This window comes from Scyliorhinus canicula, chromosome 9 (genome assembly GCF_902713615.1).
Source record: "Scyliorhinus canicula chromosome 9, sScyCan1.1, whole genome shotgun sequence".
Classification (NCBI taxonomy): Eukaryota; Metazoa; Chordata; class Chondrichthyes; order Carcharhiniformes; family Scyliorhinidae; genus Scyliorhinus; species Scyliorhinus canicula.
In genome coordinates, this window is record NC_052154.1 from 145,808,587 (window position 1) to 145,823,930 (window position 15,344).

Consider the following 15,344-nt stretch of genomic DNA (forward strand, 5'->3'; position numbering starts at 1 on the left):
GTTGCACTCTTACCTAGCAAAAAGGAAGATGATTGTGGTTTTTGGAGGTCAGTCATCTCAGTTCCAGGACATCATTGCAGGAGTTCCTCAGGGTTGTGTCCTAGGCCCAACCAGCTTCAGCTACTTCTTCAAAGGCCTTCCTTTCATCATAATGTCAGAAGTGGGGATGTTTGCTGATGATTTCCTAATAGTCAGCACCATTTGCGACTCCTCAAGATACTGAAGCAGCTCATCCCAAAATGCAACCAGACGTGGAAAATACCCAGCTTGGGCCAACAAATGCCAGGCAATGACCACCTTCAACAACAGAGAATCTAATCATTGTCCTGTGACATTCAATAGCATCACCATCATTGAATCCCCCACTATCAAAATCCTGGGGCTACCATTGACCATAAATTCAACTGAGGACTAACCATGTAAATACTGTGGCGACAAGAGCAGGTCGGAAGCTAGGAATCCTATGGTAAGTAACTCACTTCCTGACTCCCCAAACTCTGTCCACAATCTACAAGGCACAAGTCAGAAGTGTGATGTCATACTCTCTCTCCCCTTACCTGGCTAAGTGCAGCTCCAACAACACTATCCAGGGCAAAGCAGCCAGCTGCATTGGCATCCCTTCCACAAACATTCACTCCTTTCACCACCTAAGCACAGTGGTAGCAGTGTGCACCATTTACAAGATGCACTGCAGCGACTCACCAAGACACCTTCAGCAGCACCTTCCAAACCCCTGACGGCAGCCATCTAGAAGGGCAAGGACAGCAGATACTTGGGAACATCACCACGCACAATTTCCACTCCAACCCACTCACCATCCTGACTTGGAAAAATATCGCCGTTCCTTCAGTCACTCGGTCAACATCTAGTAACTCCTAGGGGGCAGTGGCTCAGTGGTTAGCACGCTGCCTCACGGCACCGAGGACCCGGATTCGATCCTGGCCCCGGGTCACTGACCGTGTGGAGTTTGCACATTCTCCCCGTGTCTGTGTGGGTCTCACCCCCACAACCCAAAAAGATGTGCAGAGTAGGTGAATTGGCACTTAATTGAAAAAATGAATTGGGTACTCTAAATTTAAAATAAAATCTAGGAACTCCCTTCCTCACAGCACTGTGGATGTACCTGCACCACATGGACTGCAGCAAATCAAGAAGGTAGCTCAAGGGCAATTGAGGATAGGCAATGAATTCTGACCTAACCAGCAACACCCACATCCTATGACTGAATTTAAAAGAATCCTTGTAATGTTGTGGGATTTTCGATTGCTTGGTCCAAGAAGAATTTTGAAACACATCTATATCAATGACTTTCCTTTTAGATTATATTCAGTTTAAAACGAGTTAAACCTATATAACACACAAGCTATCTGGACAAACATAAGCATCTTTCAGAAGTGTCAATTTCAGAGTTAATTTTGCATTTTAGTAACATGCAGAGGCAAATCTTGGCCCTATTCTTTTGAACACAGCAATGGATAGGGGGTACTGCCAGGGTCCCACACCTTAGGAGGGTGGTTGTAGATTTGGTTGGCTGCTCAAGCTGGCCAAACCTGAAAAACAGGGCTGGAGGGTCAGGTTTTTGGCTTGCTGCCTAGCCAAAGCACAATTTGAAGTAACATGAGGCAAAAGCAGTCATCAGAGGAAGAGGTCTATCCTACGATTAAGGCCAATTAAGTTCAGAGATTTTCTGATCTGAGGTGGATTTAGAACATAGTCACAGTACTACTACTACAGGAGTGCTATGGATTGAAATCTAATGCTTGTTCATACATAAATAAACTAATTGCACTCCTGCAGCAGATGCCACAGCACCACCACTGGCAATAAAGTATAAATACAGCTTAATAGGTATATATGGGCAGTTGGTAACATAGGAATTTGAAACGTAAACATAGAAATGTGTGTGTGCAGAATGGAAACTAAATTAGGTTGGTATGTCTTGGTACAATTATTCCTGTCCTCCAAGTCTATAATCACCTGGTTCCCAATGTCATGGGACGATGACTACCAACATACTGATTTTGCAAAAGGCATGCACAAAAGGCAGGTTTAAATATTGGATTCGCCATTCTTTAGATAAAGATTTACTCAAAACAGTATCATTAGTGGGGAAATTTGTCTTACTGCTGGAATTTTTCATTAACTTCAGTTCCTTTACCACTGTGCTCTTACCAAGGTCATTTTCTTTCACTTTTATAAAATTGCATACTTCTGCCTTTATTCTTCCCTGTCTGAAATCTTAGTTTGTGCCTTCCACACGCCGGGGCACCGTGGCTCAATGTTGCATAAGGTTTTAACTAATTCAAAATTCCACAGCACATTTTCTCACCTCTATAAAGTTAGAGTCATAGAAGAGTTACAGCACAGGAGCCATTCGGCCCATCTTGTCCATGCCAGCCCGAGGACACCCAGATGCCCTGTCTAATCCCACCTTCCTGCACCCGGTCCACAGCCCTGTAGTTTACAGCACTTAAGGGGCAGTTCAGGTACCTTTTAAAAGAGTTTATGGTCTCTGCCTCCACCACCAACTTGAATTCCAGACTCCCACTACCCTCTGCGTTCTTCCTCATGTCCCTTCTACACCTTCTATGCTTGAATCTATGTCCCCAGGTTCTAGAATTCTCCACCAAGGGAAACAATTTTATCCTGTCCACCCTAAATCTTTCCCTCGTAAGTTTGTACAGCTCTGAACTTTTATCACCCCGGGGCTCATTAACTCCTCAGATTTCCGGAAGTTGACTGAAGTATTTTAAACTTTGCTTTCAAATTCCTCCAGGCCTACTTTAAACAATCGCCTCCTTTCTTGGAAAGCAACAATGCTGAACAATAAAAAAAACCCATTATTTCCTCTTTTAATACTAAGTTTCTCTTGTCCCTGCCCCACATCTCACTTTATCACTGGTGGCTGCTCATTCAAGGTCCATATTCTTATCCTCTGGAATTCCATGCTCAGATCCTTCTGCCTTGCCACCTCCCTTCCTTTAAAAAAAAGAACCTTCCTTATGAAAATTCTTTTGACCGTCTGTGTGGTCACCCCTCCTTATCTTCAGAATTCACTGGTTTGCCTTCCTTGTAGATAATGCTGTGCTCCTGGAAGTGAAAAGCTCTCCTAAATTTGATAGCACACAGGTAACCTAAGATTAGGATGATCAGCCATGATCCTTCTGCTCTTATCTTCTATGTATTTATGTAAGAGTCATCCAACCTCTGCTGATTTTATTTTATAGCATATTGGGGGAATTTACAATCATTTTAATTCTGCCGAAACAGCAATAAAAAAATACATAAAGAAAAAAGCATTGTGGGGAAAAAAATGCTTACTTATTCATAATTGTCACCGACCGAAAATCCACCAACTCCTTTTCGCCCTTTACATATAGGGTCACAACTGCTCCACCATTTTGTGGCTGCGTCTTTAGTTGTCTTGACCCCAAGTTCTGTAATTCCCTTCTTCAGCCTCTCCCACTTGCATTAAGGCACTCACTGTAATCTACTCTTCGACCGAGCTTTTGTTCTCCTTGCCCAAAGGTTCACGTGGCTCAGTGTTCTAATAATTTTTTAAATACAGATTCATTTTTTTCCAATTAAGGGGCAATTTAGTGGCCAATCTACCTATCTGCACATCTTTGGGTTGTGGGGGTGAGACCCATGCAGACAAGAAGAAAATGTGAAAACTCCACGTGGACAGTGACCCGGGGCCGGGATCGAACCTGCATCCTCGGTGCCATGAGACATTAGTGCTAACCACTGTGCCACCGTGCCGCCCTCAGTGTTAGCATTACAACACTTCTATGAAGCACCTTGGGATATTTTACCACTTTAAAACACTATATAAATACAAGTTATTGGTGCATTTCGAGAATTAACAAAGACAAAGGACCTGATTATTAGATTGGTCCAAATAATAGATTAGCATTTTATTTAAACCTCCACTCCACTATATAAAAATATAATATTTCACTTACCAACTAGGAGAAGAGTGCCAACTGCCAGGCCTCCTCCTAAAAAGAAATTAACATTGTGAATACATTTCAAAGTGCTCTTAATGCTACAAAGGTTTTAAAATGGCAAATAGAATTTGGTCCACAAATGATATAGTGGACAGTTTCTACTGCATCTCATACAAATCCCACATAAAGAAAATGCTCAATAAGGAGCACAAGTTGAAAATCTCAAATAACGTGCTCCAGAGATTGCTGCTGTCATTAAAAAGTTTAGGTAGTTTGTTGCGTAGGTAAAAGGATAAAATGGTCAGATTATGCGATGCGATAAGGCACATATAGGCGCAAAAGCTGGAAAATGTGGAGAGCTCTAGTACTGGGTTGCGGGCAATAAAGGATGAGAAAAAGAAAAATGAGAATGAACATGGGCTGGATTCTTTGTTTCAGTGGCTAAGTGCCGGCTCCAGCAGAGCATGTGTGGTCTTTTATGACCGAAAAATTAGCCTGAAACCCTCACCGATTCCGGCACCGGTGAGGGGCTAGCACCGGCGCCGACTGAAACTCCCACCTCCCGTGCCGAAAACAGCCGGAGAATGGCTGGGTTCCAAGCCATGTATGCGCAAGTCTAACGATCAGCAATGGTCGCACCGTACAACATTGCGCTGGCCGTGCACGAACCCAACCCGTGAACCACGACCCCACAGCCTCCCCCCCCCCCCCCCCCCCCCCCCCCCCACCAGTCCCCCCAGCCCAAGCAGAAGCCCAGAAGCCCTCCCGGCCAGCGGCACGGATCTCGACCAAGTGTGGCGGCGCTGGACACAGTCCGCACCGGCACGCCGGGTTCCCGACCGCTTCGACCACATGTGTGCGGCGCCATCGGGAACTCGGCCTATCGAAGGCGAAGCATCGTGGGTGGGCCAGCCGAAGACGCGCCAACGCTGTTGAAACAGTGCGCTGCGCCCGACACAATGACGTCAGTTTGGAGGGGGCGGCCCAGCATCAAACCGGCGCAGGCTCGGATTTCGGCCCGAAAATCCATTCTCCGCCCGATTGCCGAAAAAGATTTTGCCATTGGGCTATGGAGAATCCCACCCCATAAGTTTATTGGGTCTTCATCGTCACGGCAAAATTTACTTATGTATTGTTGCAAACTACACCAGATCCTATGTTTTCGGAGTACTAGGACAGCATTGGAGAAGATATAAAGACATGTTCTCTGTGCGTGCCCCCAGGTCTGATACTGACAGATCTTTGATCTTGAGTTTATTTGCTAGCCTAGAAATTATACCCAAAATGTTTGATTTGAGAACAATGAAAATATTTATGTGATTTCATAACAATTTATCTTTACAGAGATGACAGTACTTTATTTGAACCAACTCCCCATCCCCACACCACAAGTTCCATTGTTTCAAATATACTTGATTGAACTACTTCAAGACAAAAATATAATACTTCGTTTAGCAATGAGTCATGCAGTGAATATGAATTTTTAACTCTATGACTCAACAAACATACACCAAAGAAGATAACACATTCATTTTAATCATCAGTTGCTATGTGGAAATAAAACCTACACTTATTTCTTCAATTTCTGATTTCATAGGATAAAAGTTTTGCAATAATTGATGAACAATATAATTAAACCCAAGGCACGTCATAGATGGGCTTACAATATTGTACCATTTACTACAACACCAACAAAAGAAACCAATTATAAATAGACAACTTTGCGGCATAAAGGAATGATTCTTAATCGTTGCACTACAATTCCAGTGCATAAAAATATTGGCACAATGGAAGGAAAAGACATTAGAAGCCCCTTTCACATAGAGCATCTATTCAGCTGCAATACTGAATAGATGTTAGCCCTTGCTCAGTCATAGCACTCTTGGCTGAGCCAGAAGGCTGCAAGGTTAAATCCCAGTCCAGTGACTTGAGCAGATAAATCCAAATTGACACACCAGAGCAGTGCTGTGGTAGGTGAAGTCTTTCGGATAGGTTGTTAAATCCAGGCCTTGTCCGCCCTCTTTGGCTGACAAAGATCCCACAGCACTAGTCCAAAGATGAGCAGAGGCAATCACCACAGTGTCCTGGACAACATTTATGCCTCAAACAACGAAGAGAAACAGATTTTCTGGTCACTATCTCTTTGCTGTTTGTGGGATCTTGCCGGGGACAAATTGGCTACCATGTTTTCTAAATTATAACCGTGGATAAATTTCAGAGAAGTATTTAACTGGCTGTCAAACATTTTGGGGCATTCTGTAGTCATGAAAGGTGCTAGAGAAATGCAATTCGCTTTCTTCTCTTTTGAATCATTATTCTCAAGGGAGGGTAATCAACATGGATATTTCTCACCAAAAATTCTGCATATATCATATTACACCAGGCGAACAAATTTCAGCATCTTTGCTGGAATGCACTCTCCACTCTTCACCATGGCTCCTTCGACAGCACCCTCTGAACTAGCAACCTAGAAGGACAAGGGCAGCAGATGCATGGTAACATCATCACCTGCAAGGCCCCTCCAAGGCCCACACCATCCTGAATTTGAAGGAATCCTTCTATGTCGCTGGGTGTGAGTCAAAATCCTGGAAATCCCAAACAACATGTGGGTGTACCTACATCACAAGTACTGAAGCGGTTCAAGAAGGCAGCTCACCACCACTTCTAGAGGACTATTAGGATGGACAATAGGCACTGGCCTAGCTGGTGATACCCACATTCCATAAAAATAAATAGCTTTCAGTATCTGGCACATTTTCAGTATGCATGCTTGAGGAGCTACACAGAGATCATCAAGGCCTATGCACAGTAATAAAACTTCTTTGATATTTTCTCCAGTGCTGCACAGCACTACACATTTGCCAGATTCACTCAAGTCAGTGGCTAGGAACATCCAGTAAAAGTACAATCAGGTATTCCAAGCCACTGACCTTAGCAAATCCAGCAAGTTTATTTATGTCTGTACCTATTGCAAGAGATTATATGAAAGAATTGAAAACCAGCAGTGCAATCGCAAGGCAACTGAAGAGGGCATTTGATAAATAAAAGAAGTAATTTATAGAACAAAGGTATAAACTCCGCAAAACATGATCTTGCTTGCTATCTTTCCATCAATTAAAGTTTTAATTGGTCAGTTATGATATTCCAAAAGCCCTGTTCTTTCTCAAATGATAATCATCTCAAATTTAGGTTCACTGAAAATATTCAGAGTCCAAAATAAATCTGTAAAGTACAGCATGACAGAAGATCCTCCCCTGTCCCTTTCTTGGATTTTGACATATACATGCGGGAAACAATATGAAAAGATTTGCAAGAATTACAATCAATACAAAAATAGCTCCAACTTCTTCCAGAAACATAATGTACTATTGTGAGATGGTGAAGAATCACATTCCAATTCCTGAACTTCCTCACTTTCCTCACCTAGTGAAACACCTGATTGAACTTGGTGAGATCACCATCCTCACGAAAGATAGTGAATCAGCATTTAGTCATTCCTTATTGAGCTTGGATATCCAAGTTTAGTAGGGAATGTCAGGTCAAGAGACAGTCAGGTTAGTCCGAAACAGACTCCGCAACGTAAGCGGCAACTTGAGTGGATGGACCAGCAGAAAATGACTCCTATACAGTCCAGTCTTCATTATCTGCACAAAGCATATGGAAAGTTCAAACCGTTTGTTTCTATGCAGTACATACCATGAAGGTTCACATGGCTGAAAATCTATGTTCGCTTTGATCTGCAAACATCTTGAGCACAGAGAGAAGAGCTTGTTTTTCTAACTTGGGATTTATCCACGTTGAGGAAACAGCAGCAAGCACATTGTTATCCAAATTGACAGGTCCACAAAATGTATACAGGGTAAACCAGCAAAAAAGAAATACAACTAACTTTGGATTGCATTTCCAGGGTAGGAGATAATCACACCAGGTAATGCAGATTAATTTTAAGAGGATTCTGAAGTAACTAGGACTATAATGAAAATTGTATGAAATATAAACCTTGAACAGCCATAGTAATATATCCTACCAATAGCAACTTAATTTATCTGCCTCTTCAAGCCCTATTTTCATTGCTTGTCCTTGCGAACAACCACCCCATCTTCAACCTCTTTTTCTTCTCCAAAGTCCTTGAATGTGTTGTCACCTCCCAAACTTCTGCTAATCCTCCTGGAACTCCATGTTTGAATCCCTTCAGTCAGAGGGACACTAGAGATAACTGCAAGAATGGGAAGTGAAGCCATTAGTGGTGATTCTCTAGTCATGCTTAGATAAGAATGGAACTGCCCCTGCAACAGTACCAAATTGGGGTTGTCAACATCACAGACAGCATCCTATGTAACTGTGACAAAGGCAAACTATCCATTATCATTCTCAAACAGTTGATCATGCTGTTCACCACCAAAGCCTCTCCGCCAGTCATCCAAACAGGTAAGGCTACACTCGCATACTCCCATTTGTATCTAATCATAGCACTAAAGGCTTCACTTCCCATTCCTGCAGTAACCTAAAGGATCTATCCATGCTGCACGTTGACAACATCAAGAGAAATCATGTCAGTTTTCACATGTGTGCTGACAACACCCAGCTCTACTCCCTATCACCTCTCCCGAGCTTCCAATGTCTCCAAATTGTCAGACTGCTTATCTGATGTCCAGCACTGCAGGAGTGGAAAAGTTCATCCAATTAAATATTGTCACTGTCCTCTTTCCCTGCCACAAATTCCTTCACCCCAATTCTGTTCCTCTCTCTGGCAACTTACAAAGGTTGAACCAGACAGTTCACAACTTCAGTGTCATATCGGACCCGGAGATGAGTTTGCGACCACATATCTGTGCCATCACGAAGACTGTCGATTACCAACTTCTCAAGGGCAATGGATGATAACTTTGCCAGAGATGTACACATCCCAAAAATGAATATAAAAATTTCCCATCCTGGACCCTGCTTCAGCTCCTCTGCTGCCGAAACCCTTATTCATGCCTTTATTGGTTTGACCACTTTAACGCGCTGTCGTCTCCCACATCTTTTGTTCTCCCTTACAAAGTGAACAACTTCACATTCACATACATTATACTCCATTTGCCAACTTCTTGCCCACTTACTTAACCTATCAATATCTCTTTGCAAATTATTTGTATCCCATTCGCAACATGACTGTCCACCTAGTTTTGTGTTGTCTGCAAATCTGGCTGGAGTATATTAGCTTCATTCCTCCAAGTCATTAATTAATATATATTGTATACCGCTGTGGTGCCAGCGCTGATCCCTCTGGAAGCTCATTGGTAATAATAATCTTTTAATGTCACAGTAGGCTGACATTAACACTGCAATGAAGTTAATGAGAAAATTCCCTACTCGCCACACTACAGCGCCTGTTTGAGTACACCGAGGGAGAATTCAGAATGTCCAATTCACCTAACAAGCACGTCTTTTGGGACTTATGGGTGGAAACAGGAGCACCCGAAGGAAACCAACGCAGACACGAGGACAACGTGCAGACTCCGCACAGTGACCTAAGCTGGGAATCTGACCCGGGTCCATGGTACTGTGAAGCAACAGTGATAGCCACTGTGCTACCGTGGTTACTTGTCGCCAACCTGAAAAAGAACCCCTTTTCCCCATTCACCGTTTCATGCCCATTAGCCAATTCTTGATCCATGCCGATATACTACTAAAAACCATGGGCTCTTACCTTATGACTTAACCTTTTGTGAGATACCTTGTCAAACACCTTCTTGAAGTCCAAATACAACACATCTCCTCGTTCCACTCTATCCACTCTAGTTGATACTTCCTTGAAACACTATTTTCCTTTCATGAAGTCATGCTGAATCTATTTGATTAGATTGTGATTTTCCAAATGTGTTGCTATAACTTCCTTGATAATTGATTCTAACATTTTTCCAATCATAGATGTTAGGTTAATTGGCCTATAGTTACACGCTTTATGCATAGAGATGGTACATTGTCAGGTTTCCAATCCTCTGGTACTTATCCTGAATCCAAGGATTTCTGGAAAATTGCAACCATTTTAGGATGCAAACTATCAGGACATGGGGACCTATCTGACTTCAGCATTGTCTAATACTACTTCTCTCGAGACGGCGATGGTATTTACTCCTTATTTAGTATTAACCCAATCTACATGGAAATTAAAGTCACCCATATTACTTCTCTATTCTATTTTTTGCTTCTTCTGTTCTTTATGCTTGGTAGCCACCTGCTTCTCCTCAGTATTGGTAGAGCTTTACTTCTCAATAACTTCCCCAGTTCTTCAGGCACAACCTGCCTGCCATTCACTGCCAGCTCTTCTCCGCTGTCTAAGGCTAAGGCACATTTTGGAGTTACCATATTTCTGTCGGGAATCACAGGAACAATTCCTGTGTATATGTCAAAGTACAATAAAATGCTAGTTGTAAAATAACTGGTCAAATAACCTCTCCCCCTCTATTTCAGAGAATACAATGATGGAATATCCTCTTACCTGTGCTGTAACCATTTGGTTTGTGCTGGCTCTCTGGAATAGCAACTCAGCCAGTCGCATTTCTCCCTGCACTTCCCCTTATATAAGCCAGGTTGAAGGCATCTCTACCATCCTTTCAACCAAAATACTCCAGATCATACCCATTTTTTTGTAAAGCTTTCTTTCATGTTATCTCTGGTTCATTTGCTAATCACTTTAAACCTCTATCCTCTAATTCTTGAACCTCCAGTCAATGGACCAATTTATCCCATCTGTCCAGACCCTATGTGATTGTGAACCTCTAACAAACTCCTTTCAACCTTTCTTTCTCAAAGGAGAACAACCAGAGCTTCTCCAGCCTATCCATGTAACTGAAGTCCCTCATCCTTGGAAGCTTTCTCATAATTGTAACAAACAAAATAAGTGTTCAAAGGAAATTTAATGTATTTTTAATGCTCCCTATAATTCTTTGTCGCGGGTGCCAGATGTCACTAAGTCGGTAACTGTAGTACAACGGTGTTCGACATAGGACCATAGAAAAGTTACAGCACAGGAGACCATTCAGCCCATCTTGGCCATGCCAGCCCAAGGACACCCAGGTGCCCTTTCTAATCCCACCTTCCTACACACTGTCCATACCCCTGTCGCTCACAGCACTCAAGGTGCAGATCCAGGTACTTTTTAAAAAGAGTTTAGGGTCCCTGCCTCCACAACAACTCGGGCAGCGAATTCCAAAATCTCTCACTTCATTTACCTTCTTAATATATTTCCATTTATTGTATATTCCCTCTAACTGTATGGCCTCTCCCCCTGCTGTTTGCACTCGCGATTGAGCCATTGGCCATCACATTAAGAAGTTCGGGATATGGAAAGGGATAGTGCAGGGGGGGTGGGGAATAGAGCATAGGGTGTCCTTATGTGCCGATGACTTGTTATTATATGAGTCGGAACCAAGTGTGTCAATAGGGGGAATGCTGGAGCTGCTTCGGGTGTTTGGGTCTTTCTCAGGGTACAAATTAAATCTAGACGAGAGTGAATATTTTGTGGTGTCTCGGCCAGGGGTGGGGGCAGGGATTGGGGGGGGGGGGGGGGGGGGGGGGGGTTGCTATTCTGTGAGGCAGAGACTCACTTTAGATACCTGGGGGTGCAGGTTGTTCAAGATTGAGGATAGGGAGGCTCCGTAGATACAACATTTCTAGTTTAATGTGGGGAGTGAAAGCTGATCTGGCAAGGTGGGATGGTCTCCCTCTGTCACTGGTGGATCGAGTACAGATGGATAAAATGAACGTGCTGCCGCGATTCCTGTTTATTTTTCAATGCCTGCCAATTTTCCTGCCAAAGGCATTTTTTTAAGAGATTGAAGGGATGATTACCTCGTTCATATGGGGAGGGAAGGTGGTCAGAAATAAAAAGGTGCTATGACAGACAGGAAGGCAGAGAGGGCGTTTGGGTCTTCTGAACCTGATGTATTATTACTGGACGGCGAACGTGGAGAAGGTACGGAGCTGGGTCAGGAGGGTTGACTCCCAATGGGTCAACTCCCAATGGGTTAGAATGGAGGAGAGTTTGGGTAGCGGGTCAGGATTGAAGGCGCTCCCGACAACGCCGCTCCCGACGGCCCCGGGGATATACTCAGGGAGTCCGGTGGTAATAGCTTCGTTGAGAATTTGGAGGCAGTTTCGACAGCACTTCGGGTTGGGGGCAGGGTCAAGGGAAATGCCGATTCGGGGGAACCAGGGAAGTGAGTTGCACATTTTTGGAGGGGGGGGGGGGGGGGGGGAAGAGAAAGGAATTAGGACACTATAAAATTTGTTTCTTGGGTGCCGTTTTGCTGGATTGAAGGAGCTGGGAGCAAAGTATGGGCTGGCGCAGGGGATTTAGATACATGCAGATTTGAGACTTTGCGAGAGAGGTACAGAGCTTCCCAATAGAGCAGCTTCCATATTGCTGGAGGAGGTGGTGACGACAGGGGGACTGGAGAAGGGGGTAGTATCGGTGGTTTACGGGGCTATTTTGGAGAAGGCGCCGCTAGAAGGGATCAAGGCAAAGTGGGAGAAAGAGTTGGGAGAGGGTATGGAGGAGGGGTTCTGGTATGAGGTGCTCCGGAGGGCGAATGCCTCCACTTCGTGTGCTAGGTTGGACCTGATACAGCTGAAGGTGGTGCATAGAGCTCACCTTACTAGGGAGAGGATGAGCCGGCTCTTTGAGGGGGTAGAAGATGTATGTGAACGTTTCGGGGGGGGGGGGGGGGGGGGGGGGGCACAAACCATGTTCATATGTTTTGCTCCTGTCCAAAGCTGGAGGATTACTGGAAGGAGATTTTTAGGGTAATCTCTAAAGTGGTGCACGTGAAACTGGACCCGGGCCCTCGGGAGGCCATATTTGGGGTGTCGGACCAGCCGGTGTTGGAAACGGATACGGAGGCAGATGTAGCCTTCACCTCATTGATCACCTGAAGGCGGATCCTGTTAGAGTGGAGATCAACCTCTCCACCATGCCCTGGCATGGCATGGGGACATGTTGAAATTCTTGACACTTGAAAAGGTCAAATTTGAACTGAGGGGAAGGATGGAGTGATTCTACAATCCATGAACGTTATTCATTATGCACTTTCGAGAATTGGATCACATCGAACATTAGGGGGTTGGGAGCTGGGAGGGTTGGGGGCAGGGGGGACTGTATGTGTTAATTGTGACTATGGGTAATTACTGGTTCTTCTTTGTCATTTGTTTATGTTAACATGGGGGCTAATGTTTGGGGGTTTGGTGGGAGGATGGAATAGTTGTTATTGATATGGAGATTGACATTACATTTGTTACTGATTATTGTTTAGTGTTGGGTGTATATTTGGGAGAAAATGTGAAAAAGGAGAATAAAAAAATATTTTTAAAAAACTATGACCTCTGTGTTAAACTCTATATCTATCGCAAGCACGGTAGCATTGTGGATAGCACAATTGCTTCACAGTTCCAGGGTCCCAGGTTCGATTCCGGCTTGGGTCACTGTCTGTGTGGAGTCTGCACATCCTCCCCGTGTGTTCGTGGGTTTCCTCCGGGTGCTCCGGTTTCCTCCCCCAGTCCAAAGATGTGCAGGTTAGGTGGATTGGCCACGATAAATTGCCCTTAGTGTCCAAAATTGCCCTTAGTGTTGGGTGGGGTTACTGGGTTCTGGGGATAGGGTGGAGGTGTTGACCTTGGGTAGGGTGCTCTTTCCAAGAGCCGGTGCAGACTCGATGGGCCGAATTGCCTCCTTCTGCACTGTAAATTCTATGATCTATGATCGCCACTCCTCCTATATTATTTTGGAGATTCTAACTATCCTCTACACTGTCTACCACTCGGCCAATCTTTGTATTGTCTGCAAATTTCCAATTGTGCTCCCCCCAATCATTAATATATAACACAAGCAGCAAGGGTCCCAAGACTGAGCCCTGTGGAACATCACTTAAACAACTTGCCATTTACAAAGGCAGCCATTGACATTTGTTTCCCGTTACTAAGTCAACTTTTTATCCAGTTTGCCACATTGCCCTGTATCCCCTGGGCTTTTACTTTTTGACCAATCTACCACAAGAGACCTTGTCAAACGTCTTGCTAAAATCCATGTACACAAAATCCACTGCACTATCTTCATTAACCCTTCTTGCCACTTCATCAAAGAATTCAATAACATTTTTGGGACAAGACCTTCCTTTAACAAATCCATGCTGACTATCCCAGACTAGTCCATGCCTTCCTATGTGACAGTTAATCCCATCTATCAAGATTCATTCTACGAATTTGCCAAACACCAACGTCAGACTAACTTGCCTATAATTGTTTGGCATTTCCTTCGATCCCTTTTTAAACAATTGAACTACGTTTTAATTTCTCCAGTCCTCTTTATCTAGTGGGTATTGGAAAAACATCCTCAGAGCATCAGCTATCTCCTCCCTGACCTCCTCCAGTAGCCTCGGAAACAATCCACCTAGCCCTGGCGACTTATCAATTTTCAAGGATTCCAACCCTTTTGAGTATTTCCTCTCTCTTGGTGATTATACCATCCAATATCTCACAGTGTTCTTCCTGGACTATTATATCTGCATCATACAGTTCCTTTGTAAATATGGAGACAAAATATTCATTAAAAACCCTTCCCACAACCTCTGCATCTACACACAAGTTCCCTTCTTCATCTCTGATAGGTCCCACTTTTTCTTCAGCTAACCTTTCGCCATTAATATTTTAGTTAAACATCTTTGGGTTTTCTTTAATTTTACTTGCTGGGGGTGGCACGGTGGCGCACTGGTTAGCACTGCTGTCTCACGGCACCGAGGAGCCAGGTTTGATCCTAGCCCCGAGTCACTGTCCGTGTAGTTTGCACATTCTCCCCGTATCTGCATGGGTCTCACCCCCACAACCCAAAGATGTGCAGGGTAGGTGGATTGGCCATGCTAAATTGACCCTTAATTGGAAAAAGTTTTTAAAATCTTTATTTACTAATCTTTTTTCATGGCCTCTCTGATTTCCTCATTTCCTTTTTTACACTGTCCCTGAACTTCCTATACTCGTCTAGGCTATCTGCAGTGCTTTGATTTTGTTGCTATCGTACCCTTTCTTTTTCTGTTTGATCTTCTCCTTTATTCCTCTAGACAACCAGGGGGTCGAGATTTGGCAGTACCATTATTATTCTTGGAGGGGACATGTCTACTTTGTACATTTCGGATCTCACTTTTTAGTGCTTCCCATTGGTTTTCCACTGATATATCCTCTGGGAGTGGTGGTCAGTCCACCTCAGCCAAGTTCCTTCTCATTTCTGCAAAATATGCCTTCTCCCAGTTCAAAATGTTTACTCCTGCTTTATCTCTGTCCTTTTCCATGGGAAATCTAACTGCATTGTGATCACTATCCCTGATATAGTCATCAACTGTCACTTCACTCACTTGCCCTTCT

The 15,344-nt window shown here is 43.9% G+C and overlaps 1 protein-coding gene across 3 annotated transcripts in view; it reads right to left on the bottom strand.

Moving 5' to 3' along the window:
* The window catches only part of elp4 (elongator acetyltransferase complex subunit 4), a 459,315-nt gene that overhangs the window by 429,856 nt on the left and 14,115 nt on the right, over positions 1 to 15,344 (bottom strand). For all 3 annotated transcript variants that reach the window (XM_038807869.1, XM_038807868.1, XM_038807871.1), the window contains exon 2: positions 3,966 to 4,001. In XM_038807869.1, coding sequence (XP_038663797.1) covers positions 3,966 to 4,001 — 36 coding nt within the window. The remainder of the gene's footprint in view (positions 1 to 3,965; positions 4,002 to 15,344) is intronic.